The 24,794-nt window shown below is 40.7% G+C and overlaps 1 protein-coding gene across 2 annotated transcripts; it reads right to left on the bottom strand.

Annotated features, from left to right (window-relative positions):
- Positions 1-489: 489 nt before the first annotated feature.
- NUDT4 (nudix hydrolase 4) lies at positions 490-20,123 on the bottom strand. Of its 2 annotated transcripts, none has more exons than XM_028747507.2 (5): positions 19,500-20,123; positions 11,425-11,535; positions 10,081-10,125; positions 8,266-8,353; positions 490-7,451 (listed from the first exon to the last, which is right to left on the bottom strand). In XM_028747507.2, exons 1-5 carry the CDS (start codon positions 19,596-19,598, stop codon positions 7,249-7,251), a joined length of 546 nt encoding a protein of 181 aa, XP_028603340.1. In that variant the 5' UTR covers positions 19,599-20,123; the 3' UTR covers positions 490-7,248. The 2 variants fall into 2 exon arrangements, with proteins under 2 accessions (XP_028603340.1, XP_028603341.1); XM_028747508.2 differs by having other exon boundaries at positions 8,266-8,350; positions 19,500-20,121.
- Positions 20,124-24,794: the final 4,671 nt, after the last annotated feature.

The raw sequence follows: 24,794 nt of genomic DNA, 5'->3' as shown, positions 1-24,794 counted from the left end.
GATAAAGAATATCTATTAAAATCACATTTTCAACAGACAAAAATGCTTTTAGTGATGGTATTGTCAGAGTTGACTGCATTATAGCATGATAAAAGGCTGATAATCTGCTTCAACAAGAGAGAGAGAGCATCTCAAAAAATGTTTCTAGTTGAAATTCATTTTTAGATTGTTTCTGGGCTTCTAGCTAGTCCTTGTCAACTACCAATGAATAGCACCACTGTCTGCCGTAGTAGAGAACTGATTGTGTTATTCTTCTCTAACACTTGACGAGCGTTTAAGTTCTCATATGTCAATGACTAGAATGAACATAACCACATGCATAGTGGTATAATCTCTGACTACTCAAAAACAAGTCCCACTCAGTTTAATAAAAGTTATATTTAAAAAATGCTTATGTTTGCAGCTGTAGTAGTTTTGTTTAAAGAAACTTGAATACCTGCATAGCAAATGGCTTTTAAATGCTGCTACCATGATATTATTTTTTTAAAAAAAAAAGACCAGACATCGTAAACTCTGGCTCTCTGTATGTCACATTCTGGAATAAAACCAATGGAAAAAATACCATAAAACCTGTTAAAAATGGTACACAGTAGCTGAAGTCAAGTACATATGGCAACTATACGGTTGGAATGTTACTTAATGTTCAAACATAGGGCATAATTTAGCAAGAGCTATACAAATTCCAATGGGTTACAGCTTAATCCTAAATATTTTTATTTGCTGTAAATCCCACTGAATTCAATTCTGCATGAGTGCACATAGGATTGTAGCTTTGAACACATGCTATATTTCTCCTATTGAAATAAATGGGCATGGGAGGCGCTTAACTTTGGACTGTGTCCTTTCCAGCCCTGCATATGTGGTAAATGTCTTTAAATGTGTACAAATAACTGTTGAATCTATGCTGTGCACTAGAGAGGTGTGTACACTCAAATTTGAGGATTTCTCATCAGTTGCCCATGGAACTGTGTTGAAACACCTTGTGTTGAAATCTTACTAAGTTTAAAATAGGGAGTTGGTGCAAAGCAGATGTATATGCATTTGTAAACTAGGCATGCTAATTTTTTTCCATGTGTGCATTGAAAAACAGCTCTTGTGCCAAAACTTGGGAGTTTAGGCATTCCTTTAGAACTGCAATTAAGGAGTAAAATATCCAAAAAGCCCCTCTGTGTTCTGGCTCTAAATGTTGAGAGCAGTAATTAAAGTAACTACAAGGGTTGGTTTTGAATTTCCATTTTCCACCTGAATCTTTCTCCTAATGAAGTGTAAACATTAAGAACTAGACTTTTATCCCTTAAAAAAAAAGGTCAAGGAATGTGGCTAAAGAGTCACTGAAGGTACTTGAATCTGTGTTTGATTGAACTAACAACTTTTATCTGTAAAGGAGTTCTAAAAAGACTATCAACAATAAATAGGTCATCTTGTTCGGTACATCTCAGCTGGTTGGAATTGTCCCACTGTATGATACTAATAAACCAAGTAGAATTATTTACGTATGTTTGCTTTATGATAGGGCTAGGTAGAAAGATGGGGTTCCTTTACTGAATTACAGTACAGGTGTTTCATATTAATCTTGGTGCTAATAAATATTCAGGCCAGTTATCTGGCATTTGTACTGATGTATGAAGCCTTGGCTTAAATTAAAACCATGTTCACGATAACTCTTTTTCCTTTAGCTGATAAAAATATAGTTATTGTGTGTGTTCTTGAAAGAAGGAAGACCCCAGTGACAAATAAATCCATGCTTTGCATGGGTAGTTTTACAAGAGTAAACATATTGAATATCAAGTGTAATTATGGCCTAAAATAATGTGGATGTTATGCTTTTAAATGAAGCATATGCCCAGCAAATTATGGTTACTGTAAAATCTTCAGGTCTAATACGGTTAGAAATCATGTATATCTGAGTGTAATGTACATTCCTCCTATGTTCAGGATTATTTTTTAAATGCCTGATAGGTTCTGTTTAACATCTTCTGACTGTAATGTTATGACACTGAATAAAAGGAAGAGTGATTATTCATTATACAGTGAGCTTCTCATTTTAAAGATTGGTATTCGCACAGTAAATTTTCAAGCATATTTGTACAATGGGGGGGAAAAGCAGGTTACCAAATAACCTTTCCCCTCGCGAGAAAAACTTTCCATGTGACAAGAAAGAAGTCCTATCCTTTTCAGAAAGCACACTGGTTCATATTGAAGTTTTAGTGGCCCACAAATGTTTCCCTATTTTGTTTAGGATACTTCTATTGTGCCATCAGCAAAGTTTAAAATCAAGTGCACCTAAGTACAAATACAGAAATGCAAGCTAGAAGTGCAAAATTAAAGTTACCTCAAAAAAGTACATAAATTTAAGCTGAACAATAACAAATCCTGAGACTCCACGAAGTTCTTTGCTTTGTAACAGAAATCCACCAGAGTGGGTGCCAGCTGAGGCTTTGGGGGGACAGCATTCCAAAGTTGGCATGATGGGAAAGTACCTCTTTCCCTATAGCCATCTGCTGCACCTCATGTGTTGGGAGTACAGAAGGTCTCTAAGAAAGGGTTTGTTTGGTGCATTAAGATTCAGGAAAATGGAGAGCCTACTAGATCTTGGGAGTCCCTATTGACTATGCAGGATACAGCCAATGGAAGTTGGAGTCAAGTAATAAGTGGAGAGCAGCAGATTAGCCCTACCAGGTTGCAAGCCATAATGTAAAAGCTTTTTTAAAAGTCAAAACTTGGACTTGCAAATAAACCCAGAGCTAGTGCTCTTGCACAACGGTTAATGCGCATACTGCTCAGTCTTCGCAAACTTTCACAGCTGTGTTCTAAACTCTAAGTTTCCCGATTATTTTTAAAGCTGAAGCTCAAGTATAATAGTCATTTAATTTTGAAGGTTACCAAAGCATGGGTAGCTGTTCAGATAGGGTCACAGCTGACATACCAACTGAGGTTGGCCACCTCAGTCTCTACTGGCAAAGCTTGAGCCAAGATCACCCCTTGGTCCTTCAGGTTTAGTACAACCCTATCCAGAAGAACAGAAGCTCTATTTTCTGGTATTGTGACTGGATTGTGAAACTATTCCATTTAACAGCAACGTTGCTGGTCAAATGTCTTAAGTTTAGGAGTGACATGAGTATATAGAAATTGTTTATAAATTAAAAGACAAATATACACTCACCTTATTGTCTCAGTGGACTCCCAGTACCTGTGGGAGATTAAAATTGTAGACTCAACTCATTGCCTAGTGAGGGAAAACAGGCTCACATAAGAGGCCAAGCACACTTCTGCTGTGCAGTGGCAGATACTTGCTTTTCTCCATTGTTTCCTTTCACACAGGAGGGGAAAAGTTCAGTGGAATGCTGAATGTATTAATTGGGAGATGTGGGAATGTCCTTGAGAGGAGTATGTGGGGTGGGCATCCATGCCGTGGTTTAAACATATTTGTTATTAACCCCTCCCCCTTTACTGGATAACATGCTTGTTCAGAGCTGCTAAGCAGTCCTTATTCTTTAAATCTGCTAACTGCAGATTTAGCAGAGTGAGGTAATGTATCAGGAGTGTGGAGAAGGGGGTGGGGAGGCATTCTCTGTGAGCCATGCATAGTGCTACAAGGTAAAGTGTGGTCCAGACTTATACAAGGCTTTGCTTCCACACTGGCTGGATCACTGAACAGACGCACTTGGGATAGACAACAACATGTTGTTGTGCATCCTAACATGTCAGAGGAAGCAGAGCAGAGAACAAGTGAGAGCAGGAGGTGGGGAGAAGTTACTAAGTTGCTCAAACCCAAGGTAGAAGTTTGCCATTTCAATGAAGATCGAGCCCTTCTCCCCCTAGTGGAGTGTTCATTGTTCTGAAAGGGATAGCCTCATACCCAGCAAGTGCAGCGGGTAGGGTTAAAGTAGACCAGGAGCAAAGAGATGGGGGCCTGAAATAACTGCCCCTTCAGGTACAAGAACAAGTATAGCATTTCCAGCATGTAGCTGATGTCAGAAATGGGTGTGAGAAGCCTAACCACGAAGCAGTATTTGTAAGCAAAATTCTCAAGTTTGTGGACACATCTACAAAATGAAACAACAGTCAGGGACATGGGAGGCAAGCAACAGCGTTTCTTCTTGAGTAGCTTGGGCATACAGGCAATAGGCAGCAATTCTGTATAGGTTTATCTGAAAGTAAATCCCACTGAACGCCATGGGGTTCTTGGGGTGCAAAGCATGTTGTGTACCACTAAGATGTGGTCCCTGCCCTCAACTACAAGCACAGAAAAACTTCCAGGCCACAGAAGGAGGTAAAAGTCACTCATGTTTTATAAGTTTTCCAACACTGTTTTCTACTACAGACTTTGCAATACACTTGATTTGAATGAGCCACTCTCAAACACATGTTGAGTTGGAGACCACTGTTCCCAATACTTCAATCTGAATTTTATTGCTACATAAAGAAGCTACAGTCTTTGCAGATTGTGTTTCAATTTTTTTTTTATTTTGGAGGATCATTTCAGATATAAAAAGTCAAAATTCTTACATCAATCTTTAAAAGAAAGCCATGCACACAGCTCAAAATGTTTACAACTTAACTTGTAGTTTTCCTTCAAACGTTTTACTTCTCAGAAGCATGTTGAGCATTTGTTCCAACATTTTGACAGTAGCCCTGGTTAGTCTGCAATAAGCACTCAGGATGGTATTTTTACTTTTAATAGCCTCTATAACCTACATAAATACTCTTGCAATGTTGGTATGGCATGTTCCCAATTAACTATTCACTGTAACAAACTCCCACTGTATTAAGTCAAGACCTGCCTATACTTCTCTGGTAATGACCTTCTGACTTTGCAAACCATGTCTTAAGATACTGAAGACATGGACTGCCCTGTGGAATCTGGTCCTAGTCAACTTTTATTTCCCTGCCTTGTGAAGCCAGCTACAGGTTCAAAGGTCACTTAGGGGGAACACTGGCCTAGTTCCACAAGAATGCTTCACTATATACTAATCCCTCAGCATTTTAATGTCAACCCTGAACCCCTTACTGGAGTTATTTGACTATGGTTTAATCTTGACAGAAGAGGTCCTAGCTGTTATTTGACACATTCATGCTGTCCGGTCTATTCTTCCAAATGACAGAAATAGACAATGTTTCTGTGTTCACTTGTCTATAAGTGAAAATGCAACAATGGCAGCTAAATAATACAGTGGACCTCTTGTCATTCCAGTGTTATGTTGCAAGACAGACTTTAGAAGTCAGTATGAATAAGGGGCTTTATCTGAAGTTGCATAGGCAGAAGAGATCTGTACACCAATATATTTAAAACTGTATGTGGCACAGCAGCCTGGAGTATTTATAAGCCATCACCTTTGATTTGGTTAGCACTGACAACTGTACATTTTTACATAACACATAAATGTTAGAAACCAAAGTATTCATGCATTACCAATATGTAGCTTCTCTACGCTTGGCTTGGTTTTATGTTCCAAAAGCAAAAGTTGAGATGAAAGCAGTTATAGTAACCAAAAACTAATTAAAATTGCTCTTACTTCCATCACTGTGATGAACAAGAGACATTTCTCATATTATCATCATCATGTGGTTAGTGATAACTGAATAAGAGTGTGGGGTTGAAGTGCTGACTTAGGAATCAGGAAAAATGCATACTTGTTAACTAGCCATTTCCTTAATCTGATTAGTGTACAAGGTTTCACATTGATGGGTCTGCCACCAGTCTACTCTGAATGTTCTTTTGACCATCTGAATCAGAATATGGAAAGTAAGGCTCTTCAAGCACAAAACTGATGACATCTACGGCTCCACTCAAATTCTCTGAAGCCAGTAACTCCTGGAAGTTCTAACCTGAGCAAGATGTTGCAAGTCCATCTCCAGTTAATAGTACTTATGGCTCTTGAAGCAACACTCACAACCAAACCTCTTACTGATGTTCCTTGCTTAAATGCATTTCTATGGCACTATGTGTGATTCCCACATGTTTCTAGAAGGAAAGCATATGGCACCAATATTTTCCTTAAAAATTGTAACAGCACGTGGGTTAATTTATAGCAGCATTTTTACCCAATGTATTGGAAGTTAGTGTGTAAGTTTGCCACCTTTTTCTCAGACAGGATTCCTGTGCCTTTATCTGTTATGTGATGAGCAGGAACTCACTAGGTGAAGATTCAGTGAGTGAGCTATAAAAGTTTCTGCTGGTTACATAGCTATTAAGACACAGAAGTCCTAGGTAGTAACCTACTGGTGTGAGCAACAGAGTATTTACATTACCTTTTCTTTCCACTTTACACTATACACCAGTTGGATTATTTACAGTGGGTTTATGTTACATAGAAAGAATGAGAAGAGACAGTTTCATAATAGAGGTAGTTCTTTACCTCAACCACAGTAATGACTTGAGGGATCAAGGGAAAGTTCAGCGTACAGTAAATGCTTTTAGAGATTTCTGAAATTAGACTTCATATAATTTAGAGAATCTCTATAGCCATATTTTAGTTGCAAGCATTAAAACAGGATTAGAACCCCATTTAGTCTGCTTTTTTTCCTTAAAGCTCAGGACAGTTATCTTCCCAATAGTGATCCAAATCATGTGTTTTGGAAACAGGCTGGAAGAAGCTGGGATGGTCCCCAGTAGTGAATCAACACCTGCTGGAATAGCAAAGAAAGCCAAGGCTGACTTTGGCAAGAGGAGAGCAAGCAGGTTAAGGGGTTGGCATGTTAACATTTTTCTCGAATCTGCCTGTTTGGCTAATTGTAAGCAAGAGCAGTGTGAAGGATTGGCAGAGGCAGACAAGCTGGCACTACTCTGGTTAGGATTTGTAAGTGAAATATTTGGGGAGGACACTTCTTGACATAGAAGGCACTTCTTTGTTGGTTTCTACTGCCTTTTAACTTGTCCAACAAATTTTGTACTGAAGTAGGGAAATAAGGATGACTAAATTAAAAACAGTTTCCCAAAAATAGCATTTTTTGATTTTTAGGAAATTTAACAAAATTAAGCCAGACTCAAATGCCAAATTACAAATTCACTCCTGTTTTGTTTTTAATCAGGTTTTAAAAAGCCACAAAGAGGACCATTTAAGGCATCTTTTAGAATTCCCTGTATGGCTTTGGTTTGTTGAAATATTAAACATTGCTAAAAAGAAAGAAAGAATGTATATGTCTGAACATAAAGTGTTCACACACTCAATTTAAATGACTATACACATAGCACATGACCACTAACACATCTCCCCTTGTGATGGTGAACAAAAAAGTAGCTGAATTTTATCTTACAGTTGAGGGCAACCCAGAAGTCTGTGCAGGAGTAACATATAGAGAGTTGTTATCAGGATGGGAAGAAACCACAGAATTTCCATTGGTTGGTGAACATCCCAGTTTCAATTTTTCCAAGTACTCTGCATGTACTGGCTTGTGACACTGAAGGACCTTGATTGCATCTTCGACTTTAAACCACTCTCTTTTCCTTCCTACAACATGAAAAGAATAAATGTTTCAAATAGTGGACATTTTGAACCTTACAATCTGTCAACTTTAAAATGAAGTGGGCAAATGTGGCTGAAACATTCTAAAGAATCCCCCAGAGACCCACCCACTTAGTAGCGGCAAGCAGAATTGTGAAAAACAAGGGTATTAACTACAGACATCCAAGATCTTCAACTCTGTTCATAAAATTCCTAAGTTGGTCTTATGATGTTAGGTGCTGAATAAGGATCATGAACATTTGGAGCTATAAATAAAGGCTTCTAATTACCACAGTTGGCTGAATGGTTCACTGTGAGACTAACAGGCTGGTGTCTACTTTTATTAATGTATTATGTTAATTATGTGCAAATTAACATGAAAGTTAGTTTGTCCATCTGTTCCCTTGCCAACAAGCAATAGCCTGCTTTTTATCTACTATCTTACCCTGTTCTGATTCATTAGAAGTATATGGCATTCTGAATATTACTTATTATCCCAAGTTCTTTCAACCAATTAGTAGTTTAAAGTATCTGTAAAAACAGCATGCCATGGAGTGTCAAACTGGAATCAAACACAAAATTTATCTACTTCCATAAATTATTTTATTAATGCTATTAGAGCAGTGGCCAATTAGTGATAAAAGAAAATGGTGCTGGCTGCTCTTGAGTTATCCTTTGAACCTTTTTGGTACACCTCTAATTTTAATAACTTGCAGCATCATGCTTCTTGAACACCAGTTGTGTGAAAGCTGTCCTAAAAATAGCATGGTTCTGATACTGCATTACACACTTAGCACATGCAGGGTTGAAAATGTCTTGCCTATATTAACCGAATCCTCCCAGTCTTCCAGGATTTCAGTCACTGTAAGAACATAAACATAAGTCCTATGTTTCCGGTCTTGATTCTGCTTCAGTAGGAAGAAGAGAGAACAGACATATTAATTCACACTTGCAACATTAGATAGCTATTTACTTAGAATCACTTATATACTATCTTTCCACTATAATATAGCCCTCATGGTGCCTAAAATTCAAACACTGCAACAAGATCATTTAAAAATACAATGGTACACATACAAATTCAATAGTTTAAATGGGGGGGGGGGAATGTAAATTAGAACTGTTTTTTAAAAAAGCCAATGGAAAAACAAGTGAAAAGCAAATGTATACTGTTGGTAGCAGTACAGAAACATGTCAGTCTTCTAAGAGGCAGCTATGAGTTCTCTTGGCAAAGCTTTACCTCTCATTTAAATTGGAGCCAGTTGAGGCATGTGTGAGTGTCTGGAGACAGTTGGAGGATGGATGGCAGTTAACAGATTCAGCTTGAATCCTGACAAGATGGAAGTACTGTTTCTGGGGGACTCCCTAGTCCTGAATGGGGTAACTGTGCCCCTGAAGGACCAGGTACACAGCCTGGGGGTCATTTTGGACTCACAGCTGTCCACGGAGGCGCAGGTCAATTCTGTGTCCAAGGAACCTGTCTACCAACTGCATCTGGTACACCAGCTGAGACCCTGCCTTCCTGCCCAATGTCTCACCAGACTGAGACATGGTCTGGTTATTTCCTATTTGGATTACTGCAATACACTCTACCTTTGAAGGTGACTCAGAAACTACAATTAACCCAGAATGTGCTTGCTAGACTGGTGACTGGGAGCAGCCACCGGGACCACAACACCAGTCCTAAAACATCTACATTGGCTCCCAGTACGTTTTTGAGCACAATTCGAAGTGTTGGTATTGACCTTTAAAGTCCTAAATGGCTTCAGACCTGTATACGTGAAGAAGCATCTATGCCCCCATTATTCAGCCTGGACTCTGAAGAAGCCCTTCTGGCAGCTCTCTCATTGTGGAAAGTGAAGTTACCAGGAACCAGGCAGAGGGCCTTCTCAGTAGCCCCACCCCGTGGAACACCCTCCCATTAGATGTCAAAGAGATAAATAATTCTATGACCTTTCATAGACATCTGAAGGCAGCCCTGCACCAGGAAGCTTTTAATATGTGATGTTCTGTTGTGTTTTTGTATATTCTGTTGGAAGCCATCCACAGTGGCTGGGGCAACCCAGTCAGATGAGGTGGCCTGATCATAGTGATCATCATCATAATGAACTGTGATGTTAGAAACAGGGCTCCACTTTTTCTATCTGCATATCTTTCATTATGAACTGCGGATTTACAGCATCTATCCAGGAGTTAAACTAACATTCTCTGTTCACTGCTTGAAAACTAGAACTATACAAACACCCCAATCCTAATCACATTTCCTTTCAAATCTTTGTTGCATTCATTAGGTCAGTCACTTTGCAGACCAGCAAAAATGGGATCCTAGAGACAATTCTTATTCTACTATATTTCCACCCATTATGCAGGTACTGGATAGTGTCCCCATCACAATCAGCACAATTTACTGAATCAGCTCCTTTTAATATCTTCTCTACTTATAAATATTTTGTACATGCCAATATTTTTCTATTCCCAAACCTGACTTATTTATATATGAAGTGTAGAAGGTATTCAAATTATCAGTCCTTAATTAAAATACTGGTTTTCCAAGATTCCACCCCTTCCGTATTAGAAATGCAAACTACATTTCACAGCATGTACATCACAGAATATATATTTTTAAACAGCTCACCTCAAATATTCCCAGCAATCTGCCTAGTTTTCCCTTTACTCCAGCCTGCAAGGAATAAAGATAATCAGATATTTTCCCCACAAGCAATCGTTCTTACGGATTCATTACAATATTCGAAACCAATGTTTAATTTACCAGCATGTCCAATAATGGTTTCATGATCTATTAAATCTGTGCACTAGCCAGAGTCTCTTTAGTTTTCCTGAAAGCTAAGGAGCAGGGAGCACATTTTTCTGATTATCAATTTTTTTCAGACACACAACTAAATCTGAGAAGCTTCTAATAGAGCATCTGCTTTTCTTTCTTTTACAGAGTTTACAGTTAGGAAGCATGTGAGTAATAAAGCAAAAAGTGTGTAGGAATTTAGCATACTTAAATAATGTAGCTAGTTCCATTCTGTCTCCCACTTTTTAAAAAACTTTTATATTAATGAGTTGGGGCTATATTTAGCCAATGCAAACTCCCCCACTCTGGTAATTAGGAACAGAAATATCTGCATCTTGATGAATGCACATGATTTAGCGCTCCTCTCTTTCCGGATTGGGCCTCAAACATCTCTTAGAGGTGCTCAGCACATACTGTAAACTATTTCCTAGCTGAGATTTAAAACTTCTAAGATTATCCATACATTCAAACAAAGAATATTTCATTCTGTGGTAAGTACTTCTTAAGTAGCACATCCTGGAAATTTCAGTTTATTTATTTGATTCACTACCTGCCATAAGATTACAAGGAGCAATTTAGAAATGCATTTTTAAGAACAGTTTAAAATAAATTACAGGCACAAGAATAGGGTGAGTCCTATAAATATCTAACTCAAAGGCCAGAGTGAAGAGGGGCCTCTTCAAGCAAACAACAGGAACTATGTAAGGAAGGTGTCAGACACATATAATGAAGGTGTCCCTCCTCTGTGGGGAGGGAATTCCACAACTTAAGGGCTGCCTCTCCTGTACCAACACACAAATGTCTGATGGCTGTGGAATTATCAAGATTAGAAGAAACTGTAGCCCGGAAAACAACTCTAACCATGCAATAAAGCAGAAGAGTCCTGTGTGGTCTCAAGTGTTTGGCAGACCCAGCTGATAGGCATCTGTTGGAAAGTGTTTCATTTAAATTAGGAACAATTCAATTATTTCAGTAAGCTATTATCTTTATAGCCAGCATCTCATGAACACGAGGATGGCTACTGTCATTTATAACAGGTCTGCCACATGCCTGTCCTAGGAGGGGAGTAGCCCTTGTCTATGTGGCTCTCAGTTAAGTTTGCTTAAATGAGTCATCTGTTAAAATTCAGAGAATGCATATCCATACAGCATTTCAAGCTGAGCGTTCTAAATTCTTTACCTCTTCATAGACTTCTCTGACAGCAGCACCACCAGGTTCCTCTTCTGGTTCCATTCCTCCACCTGGAACAATCCACTGATCTGGGTACCGGCTGCTACTTACTAAAAGAACCTGCAAAGAAAAAGATTTTCTTATGACTGTGTGAATTAAAACTCAGTGAGACTTCATGAAACCAGACTGATATTTTGTGAAGTTAACAAAATGTTTAAGTCAGCCAACAATATCAAATATATGTTAACAGATCCAAGCTTGGGTGACAGGCTATAAAGCTCAAGAATTCTGCACTCCTTCCCTTGCATCAAACTTTTATATACATATTAAAGTCAGACAATATGTCAAGTTTTGAGTATGCTTTCCTGGATGTTTCCATATTTGGTTCACAGTCAACTTACTGCAAGACTGTCAGTTTTAATAAAATATGACCCAATTAAGTTACAAAAAATAAAATAGCTGTCTATTCAAAGCATTTCAGACACGACTGCAAATGTTTTAATAAGTAGAAGGACAGTAACAATGGAAGCAGAACCCAATTCAGAACATCAAAATAATGTTCTTGGAGAAACCCAGACCAAGATGACAACTTATTCAGGCCAATACAGACTGCATTAGATACCCAATTCCTCTGTCTCTACAGTGGAAGTCCAAAGCCCATTCTGGACATGAAAATCTGTGTATGCACCAGTGAGTTAATGCGCACACAGGTTGAAGAAACCTAATACTTTCCATGTGCACTTTTGTGCACATTCTTGTGCTTTCAACTGAACTCAGTGGGTTACTTTTTTTTTAAAGAAAAAGTGTGTCATGACCAGCCTCACTAGCAGCCCACAAAGGATTGCTTCCATCCTAGTGCTGAGGGCAGTTTCAGCCACACATTCTACAGTAAAATGCAAGGGTTTAGATGCAGAACCATTACCTTTCCTATTATATTAAAACATTAAACACAAGGAAGCTAGACTGTGATTCAACAAAGTAAATACAAATCTGTACAGGCTTCTTGGATTCTTACAATTCAAAGCAACTAATTGTTTAGATTCCATACTTTAGTCTTATGAAGTTTACATTGGTTGGAAAGCCAAGCCAAGAAATAAATATGAGAGGCATTCTCCTGCACTTTCTAATGTAGCCGCCACAAGGAAGACGGAAAGCATATTAAACTGGATTTAATTTTTATGGAATAGCTAAGGGCTCTTTCACACTTCCACTTGCCCTGTGTTTTCTAGGCAAAGGTCTGGGTGGTTCTGCTTTGGCCTGCCACTTTCAACCAGAAAACCCACCCTTTAGCACTAAAGCGGACAAAAGGCAATCTGCAGAAAACCCAATTGCTGTTTTCCTGGGGGAAAGCGGCAGAACAAGTAGAAGTGTGGAAGAACCCTGTGACTCAAATGCATTTGCCTTACATACTACAGTATTTCAGAATTTTAGATAGAATTTAACTGTTTTTAGCTGTGTGTGTTTTTAGGTATCTTGAATGTTTTGTGCTCTAGCTATGAACTGAGGATACCAATTTCCTTTCAGTGAAGGAACTAAGTGTTTTCCATAGTCATGTGAGCAACCACCAACAATTATGAACACCATTATTCTTCTGTTTCAAAACACTCGGCTTAGTGAAATTGTTTCAATCAGCATTTACATTGATCACAGGCCTGAACAGAGATCCCAGTTACTAGTGCAGGGAGGAAGGAGTCATTGTTTGTCCTGTCTGGAGCTTAAATACATGGCTTTGTACCATTACATAAGATTCAGAGCCATGACATATCATAACATGACAGTGTTTTGAATTACGGACCCTAGCATTAGTGAAGAAAATGCATGTGTTTACAACTGAAGTATTTATATTAAATAAACTGAATGTAATCCAAAGCGTTTCAGAACACATGTCGGATTCATTAGATACAGATCAAATTCTACAAGATAAATATACCATGCTATCATATACTCATTTTTCTTTTAAAAAAAATTACAAGATTCATAATGATGTTAGAACTGAATAATCCCCCTTACTTTCTTATATAGGAGAAATAAACATGATTGATCCAGGATAATTTGGGAGTCTCTCAATAGTCTTGCTTTCCTACAAATCAATACAGTTGGGAAGATTACCCTCCAGAAAAGTATGGTCCAATCACAACAAATTTCCACAAAGGCTATTCGCATTCACCATGACACTTATTTATTGTGCTGAGACCTATTATAGACATTTTCCAACTCATCGAAGTGCCATCACTGGTTCTTAGAACAGTGCTGGAGATTCTCTGACTTGCGGCCCACCAGACCTCTGAATAAAGTATGAGAGGCCATTTGCTCACCTGTCAGTCACCGGATGTCAGGTGTGGAGATCTGTTCTCTCTTATGTAATCTATGGGATAAGCCTGTGTTTGACAATAAAAGCCAGTATTTCCACCCACCTAAAAGGTATTTGCTTGCAATCCCAGCTTGAATTCAAGCCAGGGCTGTGAAAGAAAAATCTTCCTTTGGAGCTGCTGTTTGAACTTTGATTCACCTGACATCATATGACTCAAGGGGTTGACAGGTCAGTGCCCTGCCCACCTGCCAAATGCCCCAGAGAAGATGGGTCAAATCTGGACCCTCCATCCAGATCTAATTCCTCACCCCCGTCTTAGATTTACAACCAAGAAGGTATGCCCAGAGGAAATAAAGTAGGAATAGTGCTATGTGTACTAATGCATTGAACAGCGCTATTCCTGTCCACCTGCATTCTTTTGCCATACTCACAGATACCAATCTATTGTATTCTACCTTGTGCATCAACAAACAACCTTGGCAGATGCGCCCAATGCTTTTATCAAAACTCCAGATTTCTTTCAAGGCTTAATGAAAATGTCAAGAAACCTGTTTGCTATTGCTTGGGAGCAAACAGCAGCCACAGCACTGGGTTCTTCCAAACTGATAGTTCCTAGTGCTGATCAAACATGGCAATTCTGCATGCAGATTAAATCAAAGAACACTTTTCCACACCTCAGGGTGGAAGCAGGATGTATGCACATAAAAAGTGGTGTGTTCCATTCACACTAGCAAGCATAACACAGCTAAGAGAGAGCACATTTCTGTTTGGGTGCTAAAGTGCTTTTTAGTTTATTTAGGCATTTCAATCTCACATTTGGCTATGAAAATCCCCCAAGACAACTCACAACAGAGCAAAAACATAAAATATCTAATCTACTTCTTGCACAACTGTCAAGATTGTTTTAAAATGGGAGGCAACTCCCAGCAGCAGATCCCACAATATGTTCCTCCAAAGTTCTGGAGTGCTCAAACAAATCCTTGCTTCATTCTCTCTTCAGCAGCCAACTTGTCCAGCCAGGCAAATTCTAAGCATCATCAGCCATGCCTGATAATGTCTTGGAAGAGTCATTTCCTTGCTCAGTATTTAAACACTATCACATGTTCTACTGCACATTTATTTATTTATTTATTTATTTATTTATTCATACATACATACATACATACATACATACATACACACACATATGGTGAGAAAAATGGCATTCTAGACTAAATTAAATATTAAGAACATACCAATAAAACGGTGCTGGCAGAATTATGAAGATGTGCAGGCAAGCCTTTTGACACACAAAGCTCACCTTTGTTAGAAAGAAGTTGGAGCTACTGTTCTACCCTTTCTAAAGAACAGTGATTTGATGGCACAATGTATACTTCCCGTAAAAATAAGTAAACAAAGTGTGACTACTCCAGGGCAAAAATCATGTCTTTAGCTTATTGACGTTTAGCAGGTCTACACTGATCATGCTCACTTCTAACAAGAAAAAGTCTTAAAGTGAAGGAAGACGTTAAAGAAGGAAATTAGAAAAGAGACAGCTAATAGCATTGGTAGCTTAAGGCTGTTCAGGTCTCTTTTATGAACAGTACAGTCCCTCTTAACTTTGCTGGGCAGCTGACAGACCAACAAGAAGTTCTTTCTGCAGCTACTAAATGTTGCTGGAGAGGTTTCAGTAACTATAACAAGGATGCCAAAGCAACTGACTGACTGCAGGGTTACTCCCCCACAAAACACCTTTTTTCACCCGTTTCAGTGTGCAAGTCATTAGGTATTCACTTGAGCCAGAGTCCACCTGACTGGTCTTGAACCAAAGTGGACTGTGTGACTGACAGACTCACCTTTGTAAGCTAAATGTTAAGAAACTATTTCGAGTTCCATGTATCCACTGTCAAAATGTTCCATTTTTTCAGCCAAGGCAAGGACAGTGCAGAAAGGTCATTTACACTGCTTTTACCAATGTTGGCTATCATATGTTTGTAGACAGGAATGAAAAAGGCAACTTTTCAGCACCATTCTCCCTCTGGACAATAAAGAGTACTATGTTGTAACTTGAAATATGAAGGAAGAACCCTAGAGGCTGCCAGCTTACCACATGGCTTTGTCCCATTTCAGCTGAGAGTTAAGTTGTAAGTACTCCTTTTTCTATATTAAGCATTTTTTATTATATAGGAAATAGATTTTTAGTCATTACAACTTCTGTGTGAGGACTAACTTTCATCAAGAGAACTTACAGACCAGAACAGCCCCACTTCAAGAAGAAAAAAAGCTATTTGAATTGTATCAAATGTACGAGATGCCAACTCTCTCTTCATTACTGGAAGCAATTAAGACCCTGCAGAGGCTAATTGAAAGTCACAAACAGTCTCTACCAACTGACAGTATAACGGCATGCTAGTATATAAGCATAAACTGTTACACAGAAATGAACATGTAACAGGCACTTGTAAAAGACAGGATTACTGCAAATCTTGTCCTTTGTTAACAGAACACTTAGTTTCCAAAGCACCTGCAATCTCTGCTTTCATGATGACTAGTAAAACTCCTTGCTTTGCAAACACCAAAACTGTACCCAAGAGTCTTGCAAGAATTCTGAACAGAAATTCTTTGCAGAATTTTCTGAAACACAATATCCTATTGAGAATGCAAAAAGAGGAATATGCCAGGATTGTTTCAAGATAATACTAAAAGACATAAATTAACTACTACTATTGCTGAAACTCTGACAAATTAAGTTTTATCTCCACCACTGGAGGACCCCAATACACACAAGAGGTCAACTAGTTCACACACACAAAAATGGACAGTTTTTGTCCATATGTGACTGTGGAATTTTGAGCAGTGGATCTCTCAAGCCACTCATCCTGAGCTGCTAAACATTAAGGACAAGTAGTTGCCACAATACAGTTACTGTCTCATTCTTTGAATATATGTTACCTAAACCTAAAATAACAATTAAAAGATGCTGAGTATCTCACTTTTTAGTATAGCTGGAGCTCCCTCTACAGCCCCAATACTGTGCAAGAAGCCTATTGGAAGCATATACTGGCAATATTTAGCAGAACAATTCAGGTGTGCCAACAGACTTAAAGCAGTACTTTTGCTTTAAATTTGGACTCATTCAATTACATTGCTAGTAGTCCAGCACAGCAATGTGAAGTTTCAAACAATGCAATTACAGAAACTATTCGTTCTAGCTTAGACTGCTCTACAGAAGTTTACACAAAAATAACTTTTTAGACAAAATAGCTAAAAGTAGTAGTTCCATGTGCCTAGGCAATATTTCTGGTTGCTAAATACCAGGGGCACAATATTTCTGGTTGAAATGCATTTTGTTTGGTTGGGTTTTTTGCCCTATGTTAGCAGTCCCCACCCACTTCAGCTTTAATCATGCTATGTCTCAGTTATACTTCCCATCTAGCATATACTTCCAAAAGCAAGATCCAACTGTACCAGGGAATTGTATAATTGCATCACAGAATATGGAAAGCTTTTTCCTAACAGCTGATACAGCCAAGCCTACTTTTGGCAGAACTGCTTCTAGGTTGTGTGACAGAACCATTGTGTACTAGTGTTGGCAAAGGTAAATCTGTAGAGACTGTATTATGAAGTCAGGAATGCTTCACAGTTTCTCCCTACAACTACACTGCCTCTCAAAATGGCAAATGGCTCTTGGTACTTCTCGGGCATGTTTAATTTTTTTTCTCCTGGTAAATGATATAATCAAAGGATAGAACAATAATATTCTGTACTTTCCAATAAAGGTCCACAGTATAATACTTGGCTTTTAAAAATCTGCTGCTTACATTTTATGTGAACAGCCCAATTTAAAATGATAAATGAGACCGTAATCTCCCTTTCAAGAAACTGGAGAAAAAGCAGCTGAAAAGCTACACCAACCTGCAGTCCAATTCTTATTCAAACAGATCACCGAGCTAAATGGGAACTAACCCCAATTATGTATATACAGGAGAGTATCCTTAGTCTCATATTTTCAGTTCCCTCACATATCCTTATGGACAGCAACACAGAAAGGAAGAAACACAGTCAGGCAGTGACAACAGGTTATTTGAAAAATTATTTAAAGAGGCTCTAGAAGACTTAGTAATGGCTTGATATGTCCCCAAAATATAAAAAATCTTGACTGCCTTTAACTTACCACCTGCTACATTAATGCATGGTCACATTTGCTATCTTACTTTGAAGTGCAAGAAAAACAGCAAAATGTAATGCTGTTAAAAACTATATATGGCTAGAAGGTAGCAAAAGTAGATTTCAAGGGGGGTGAACCTTCTTTTTCAGTGCAGACCTCTATCACAACTACAGTAGAAATCACTGTTCATGCATATGTATATCCATCTCAATATCCATATATTTGAAACCAGAGGTAATGTGGCATTTCAAAGCCTATTGTTACTAGATTCTATTATACTGTATGCAGAAATATGCACATTTAGCCTGTTGCAAAAGTGAATCTGCATGTCTGATTTATACATGCTGTTTGCCTTACAAACAGGTTTGAAACACACATTCATTCATCCAAGCACGCTGGGAGATATCCAATCAGTCACAATCAGAGTTGACCGTTTGTAACTTAAATGCATTGATTTCAGCGGGGCTACTCTGAGCATGTCTAGTATTAAATATCACCCACATAGCAGACAACTCCTAGGGGCCAAGCCCCCCCCCCAATATTCGAGGGGACTGCCCCCCAAGTTGATGGGCATTCCCCCCCAATATTCGAGGGGATTGCCCCTCAAGTTGATGAGCCATTATAAACATGCTTCAAAACCACATCACTATGTCTGAGCTAACTGGGTAGCAACTGAACAGTAGACAACAACTCAGATATTAACTATTTACTCTGAACGCATCACAAAGAGATAGAGTAAAAAAAAAGAAATGTCATGTACAGGAGCTGGTTATGCAGATTGTTGTTGCATAAATAGGAACTAGTGCCGCCTACCTGTCTGCTCTGCTCTGTGTGTGCGCGGGGGCGGGAGGGGGGTGTCTGTAAAAACTGACAGTCACAAAAGCAACTCGATCTCCCCGCTGTGGCAGAAGAGGTCATTGAACTCAAGCCATGCTGTTTTCGGAGGCAGCCAGATCTGTCCGGCTAGTGTCAAATGTATTAAAGATGCGCAATGCTCAAGGCACAGTGTGCAACCCTTTCATTTCTGTTAAGTAGCCACTGGCGGGCTAAAAGACCAGCCGGCTCGCGCGCGCTCTCTCTCTCTCTCTCTCTCTCTCTCTCTCTCTCTCTCTCTCTCTCTCTCTCACACACACACACACACACACACACACACAAAAGCACACCACGTTTTAAGACCGGCGGCAGTTTCAGCTCCACTCCCCCCCCCCCCACGTTCCAGCCACAACCAAGTCACCTAAATAAGCCGACCTTGGATCACCCCATCTCTCTTGGCTTACAAAAGCGGGCTCGGCCCCCTCCTCGGCCCCTCCGACTAGGCCTGCCTCGGGGGGGGGGGGGGGAGAAAGAGAAAAGTGGGTCTCTGCCCCCTGGCGACCATGACTCCCGCGCCAAAGCCCAGCCCCGGAGAAGGGACGGGGAAAGCGGGCAGGAACCCTCGAGGATCGCGAGAGGGCGACAAGCCCGGCCTGCTCCGCAAAGCCCCGCACACAAAGGGGGTCCCAGGCAGCGGGAAGGAAGGGATGGCGGGGTGGGCAGCGAGGGAGGCGGAAACTGGGCGCGGCACCGCCGCCGCCGGGAGAGGGAGACGCGGCCCGACCCCCAACCACCCCCCCAAACCGCCCTCACCTCGTCCTCCCGCTCGCTGCGGAAGCACAAGCACGCCGCCCGCTTCTTGAAGCCCTCCCGGTCGTAGGTCCGCGTCTGGTTGGGCTTGAACTTCATCATAGAGGCAGAAATAATAATGCCGCCGCCGCCTCCTCCGGTCCCCGGCACTGCGCCTAGTCCAGTCGCGGCGACGGCTGAGGCCCCGGCGCTCTCCCGCTTCGCTCTCCGGCCCGCTCCGAGGGGCGGCGGCGGCGGCGGGGCGAGAGTGAGTCCCGTCGTCAAGGGAGGGAGGGAGCGAGCGAGCGAGGGAGGAGGAGGAGGAGGAGGAGGAGAAGACGACGACGACGCGCTTTTCCTCTCAGGGGGACCGAGCGCCGCGAGGAGCGGAGGCGCTGCCGGTGCCGCGGCCGCCCAGGAGGAGTCCACGCCGCGCCATGGAGACGCTCCGACTGCTGGCCCGCTGCCGCCTTCCCGCCGGCGCCTGTCCCGGAGCTGGAAGAAGCGCTGCGCTATCTCTTCGCCGCCCCGCCCGCCTCAGTCAGCCGCCCTCATCCGGCCCCCTGAAGCGCCGCCACTCGCCGCTCCTGCGGCCGCTGTACCCACTATTTAACTGTAACGCGCATTCCTCCACCCGCCCGCAGCGGCCCGGCCTCCGCCGCTCACTACGCAGGCGCAGGGCCCGCCTCAGAGGAGGGGTTGGCGGGGAGAGGCGGGGCGAAGCGAGGAGGCTCCATGGGCTGATCTTGGGGGGAGGGGGTGCCCTAAGGCGAGGCAGCCTCCTCGGCCCCGATCCCCTCAGCCTAACGTGAAAGGAGGAGGGCCTAGCTGGTCCTGAGGCGGCTGGCTGCCTTACTTCCTTCGCGCAGTAGCGCCCAGACTAGAGGCTTTTGCAATTTAGAAGCGGGAAAAGCGCCTCCCTTTCTTTTCAGTGATAGTTGCCCCCCCCCAACCTGCCATATTTGTAGTGATGACTAGTTTAAACTCACGCAAGCATTGACAAAAGAATTTCATAGTTTAGGGAGTGCGCACGGACAAGGCTCGATCCAGTTCAGTCCAGATGGCAGCCGCCCGGGCTGCGTACAGGCAACTCTCAGTAGGGCTCTTCCTTTAGGTATAGGATTACAGAGAATGGTGCGCATCTCCCATATCAGATCCTTCAGTTTCTCAATGAATGGAAACTCCGAGGAATATGAGTGGCGTCTCCCGTTTCCTTAGATCCACTTGGTTCTCCGAGTGCCTCATTGTGTCAGTTGGGCAAGGGGAAGAAAACAGGTACCCAGGCGCTGGGAGTATCCCCCTGAATATAAAGTGCTACACCCGCAGCGTACTAGACTGGTTCCTGAGTTGGCGAAGCAAAATGGTTGAAAATTTGAAGGCTGGACTGTAATGTGAAATTCTGGACCGTTTCAGTCAAGCAAAACTAAGATATGGGGACTCCTACCAAAGATCTCGCCAACCCTGAACTTCACATGGAACACAGCAGCAATGGAGTGCAAAAGTGCACTTAGCACTTGGGTTCTCCCAATAAGTGCCTGATAAATTCTGGACATGGTTCCATTATATTTTGAAGTAATACACATAGTCCAATATGGAATTATGATGTCATGAGGGTTCAAAAGCCTTTATAGTCAAAACAAATATCTATACTCTGCGAGTTTTAGCTAAGATTACAAGTGAAGCAACATTTATCTGAGTGTACTATCAACAGGCTGCCTTTCCCCCCACCCCAATAGAGTCTGAAGATATGAAGATTAAACATTTACAGATGTATTTCTTTTTTAAAAAATCTTGCCTTATCTTAAGTGGTCACCTAAAGAAATACAAGGTTGTCTCCAAATAGTTTTACTCAGAATTGGCCCATTGAAATTAATAGATCTAAGTCATGTCGTTTAATATTAATAGGCTGCTCTGAGGGCTAACATTAGATACAGCCCATGGTGTTTAGCATTTCACTTTAGTGCTGCATCACTGATGGAATAAGTATAACTACAGTTTATTAATGCACTATTAACTAGCTCTATTGTAGGTAACCTATGTGATTATTTTTTTTTTTAAAAAGATATTTATTCAGGTTTTACAAAAAAACCCCATATGTTTACAGAGTAGAGGAAGTTATAGCAAAGATTAACAAACTAAAAAAAACACACATAGAAAAAAAGAAGAAAAAAGATACAAAATGCAAAAAACAAATAGCTAAAAAGAAAAAAAATTAAAAAGAAAATATATCCATTTTTCAATATCTTTAGGCTCATTTACTTATTTCCTTGATCTCCTCACACCTCCCCTTTTTGTATTCCCATTTACAAAAACATTTCAGCAAATCCTTACCCTCTTTCATTTATCTTTACTCTATATCTTAGCCTATTATAACTGTATATTTTCATCCATTATCAATCTGTATTTGCATATTCTTATTAATCTTGTAACCAATACTACTTATTTTCAATCCAACATCATTTTAACATTCATTAATTTTACAGTATTTCTGCAAGTAGTCTTTAAATTTCTTCCAGTCTTCTTCCACCGACTCTTCTCCCTGGTCTCGGATTCTGCCAGTCATTTCTGCCAATTCCATATAGTCTATCACCTTCATCTGCCACTCTTCCAGTGTGGGTAAATCTTGTGTCTTCCAATACTTTGCAATCAGTATTCTTGCTGCTGTTGTTGCATACATAAAAAAAGTTCTATCCTTCTTTGGCACCAGTTGGCCGACTATGCCCAAGAGGAAGGCCTCTGGTTTCTTCAGGAAGGTATATTTAAATACCTTTTTCATTTCATTATAGATCATCTCCCAGAAAGCCTTAATCTTTGGGCACGTCCACCAAAGGTGAAAGAATGTACCTTCAGTTTCTTTGCATTTCCAACATTTATTATTGGGCAAATGGTAGATTTTTGCGAGCTTGACTGGTGTCATGTACCACCTGTAAATCATTTTCATAATATTCTCTCTTAGGGCATTACATGCCGTAAATTTCATACCTGTGGTCCACAACTGTTCCCAGTCAGCAAACATAATGTTATGTCCAACATCCTGTGCCCATTTAATCATAGCAGATTTAACCATCTTGTCCTGAGTGTTCCATTTTAACAGCAAGTTATACATTCTTGAAAGTATCTTAGTTTTGGGATCTAACAGTTCTGTTTCCAACTTTGATTTTTCCACCTGGAAGCCAAATTTTTTATCCAAGTTATAAACCTCTCTTATTTGATAATAATGAAGCCAATCTCACACTTTATCTTTTAATTTCTCAAAACTCTGCAATTTCAATTTGTCTCCTTCTTGCTCCAAGATTTCCCAATATTTCGGCCACTTGGCCGGTAACCTATGTGATTAATAGAAATGGAATATTCTGTGAGTTGTGACACAAGATAAATAGCAATCAAATAAAAGGGATGTCTGATTACTCTTACATCCTGACCCACATCCCTACAGAATTAATCAGAGCAAAACTTTCAGAATATGATCTGCTCAGACAGTGGTCATAAATGGAGGTCCCCACTGAAGTGTGTGCAGGAATGTCCTGTGAAGACTGAGTTTACCTCTACCTTTCTGTTTTTACTTTTTATATTGCATTTCCCCTTATGTGATCACATTACCCTTCTTGGCACTGAAGTAATAATGCCACACCAGCCAAAGACTTTTTTGGAAATCATTCCTATATCTGAGGCTTGTCCAGAGTGTCTGTTTTGGCTAGCAGGAGCAAGTAGGAATGATGAAAGTAGCAGATAAAAAGGAGAACTGTCTGGAGGAAAGATCCTAAAAACCAGCAGTTCCTTTTGTCTCTCCTATTACAGCTCCCTGCATTCTGCTAGGAACCTGGGAAAGTCCCTTTCTGGGCGTGTTTCAGATGTATGCAATGGCAATAACTTTTACAAACTGAAGACAAAAACTACTGTTTTCAGTGCTCCATGACAGATGTTAGCATCTCTCTTATGGTTCTTTCCCCCACCCCCATGGATGGTTCTCCCAGGCACATTTGTACTGGAGCCAAGACTTATGCTACAAATCTAATTTTGCTGTCATTTCAAAACAAGAAGCAACCATGCTCTTTTGGCTCTTACCCAAGCAATTCGTTGCATATTTGTGTGCGAGAGAGAGCTAAGGATAAGCGAAGTTGTTGCATTTGTTAAAAGTTCTAATGTGCAGATAGATTAGCTTGCTTCTTCAAGTGTACTGGAAACCTAACCTGTAGGGCTATATATATATATATATATATATGCAGGTTTTGGTGTCCTCGGGTATCTTCCCGTGTAAAAGTTGGGGTGTCTAGGCGACGTTTCGACGAGATCTCACTCGTCATCTTCAGGCAGGTGCTTTCGGCTTCTTGTTACTGGAACAGAGCAGGATCTCAGTGTTTGAGTTCCTATAAATACTGTTGAGGAGGTGTGGCCTCCAATGTTTTGGGCAGAGAGGAAGTTCCTAGGCTAGTGTGCCTTTTCTTCTTTTGTTCCTTAATTGCTTGAGGGATATCTTGAGTGATTTCTTGAGTGATATCCTGAGTACCACTTAGGTGGGTCATTAGGTGTGGATTAGTTGCTAAAGCCTTTGTGTCTTGACCTCTTGAACTTTGTGAAGAGTTTTTCTGAGAAGATGGGTGTACTACATTTAGTTGTGCTCTGGCTTGGCTTCGTGTATAGGGGCGAGCTGTGGTTTTGTGGCCTGTGCCAGCCAGATCTGTGTAGGGATTGCAGGGGGGTGCAGCATCCGGAGGTGCCACCATGGTTTGGCTACTGGATGGTGTCTGTAATTTATCTGTGGAGAGGGTCTGGGTTTGGGTCTGGTGTGGTTGATTGGTGATGGCGTTCTGTGTGCCTCTGGATCTGGTGTCAGTTTTTGTGGGGAGGGCTAATTTCCAGATGTCTGGCAAGCGGGATGTGTCGTCACGCTTGTTCATGTTGTGAGGGTGTTTCTCTATCTCGATGGCTTCCATGATTATTCTCTTGTGGTGATGTTCCATGTTAGAGAGCAATTTGGAATCTGCAAAATTAATTTCGTGTCCTGTTTCTTTCATGTGTTGGAAGAGAGAGGAAGTTTTTTCTTCTTTTTTGACGGCATTCTTGTGTTCTGCGATACGTGCATTTATTCGTCTGTTTGTTTGTCCAATGTACGTGGCTGGGCAGACTTTGCAGGGTATTTCATAGACCCCTTGGTTTTCCAACTGGATTTTATCCTTGGGGTTTCTGAGGATATTGGCTATTTTTTGGTTGGCGCAAAAGGCTGTTTTGATATTGTGTTTATGGAGGATTTTGCTAATTTTATCTGTAGTGCCCTTGATATAAGGAAGGAGGGCCATGCCATTGTTTTCTTCTGTGTCT

This window comes from Podarcis muralis, chromosome 10 (assembly GCF_964188315.1).
Source record: "Podarcis muralis chromosome 10, rPodMur119.hap1.1, whole genome shotgun sequence".
In the NCBI taxonomy this organism is placed as follows: Eukaryota; Metazoa; Chordata; class Lepidosauria; order Squamata; family Lacertidae; genus Podarcis; species Podarcis muralis.
This window is presented reverse-complemented; position numbering and strand designations above follow the sequence as displayed.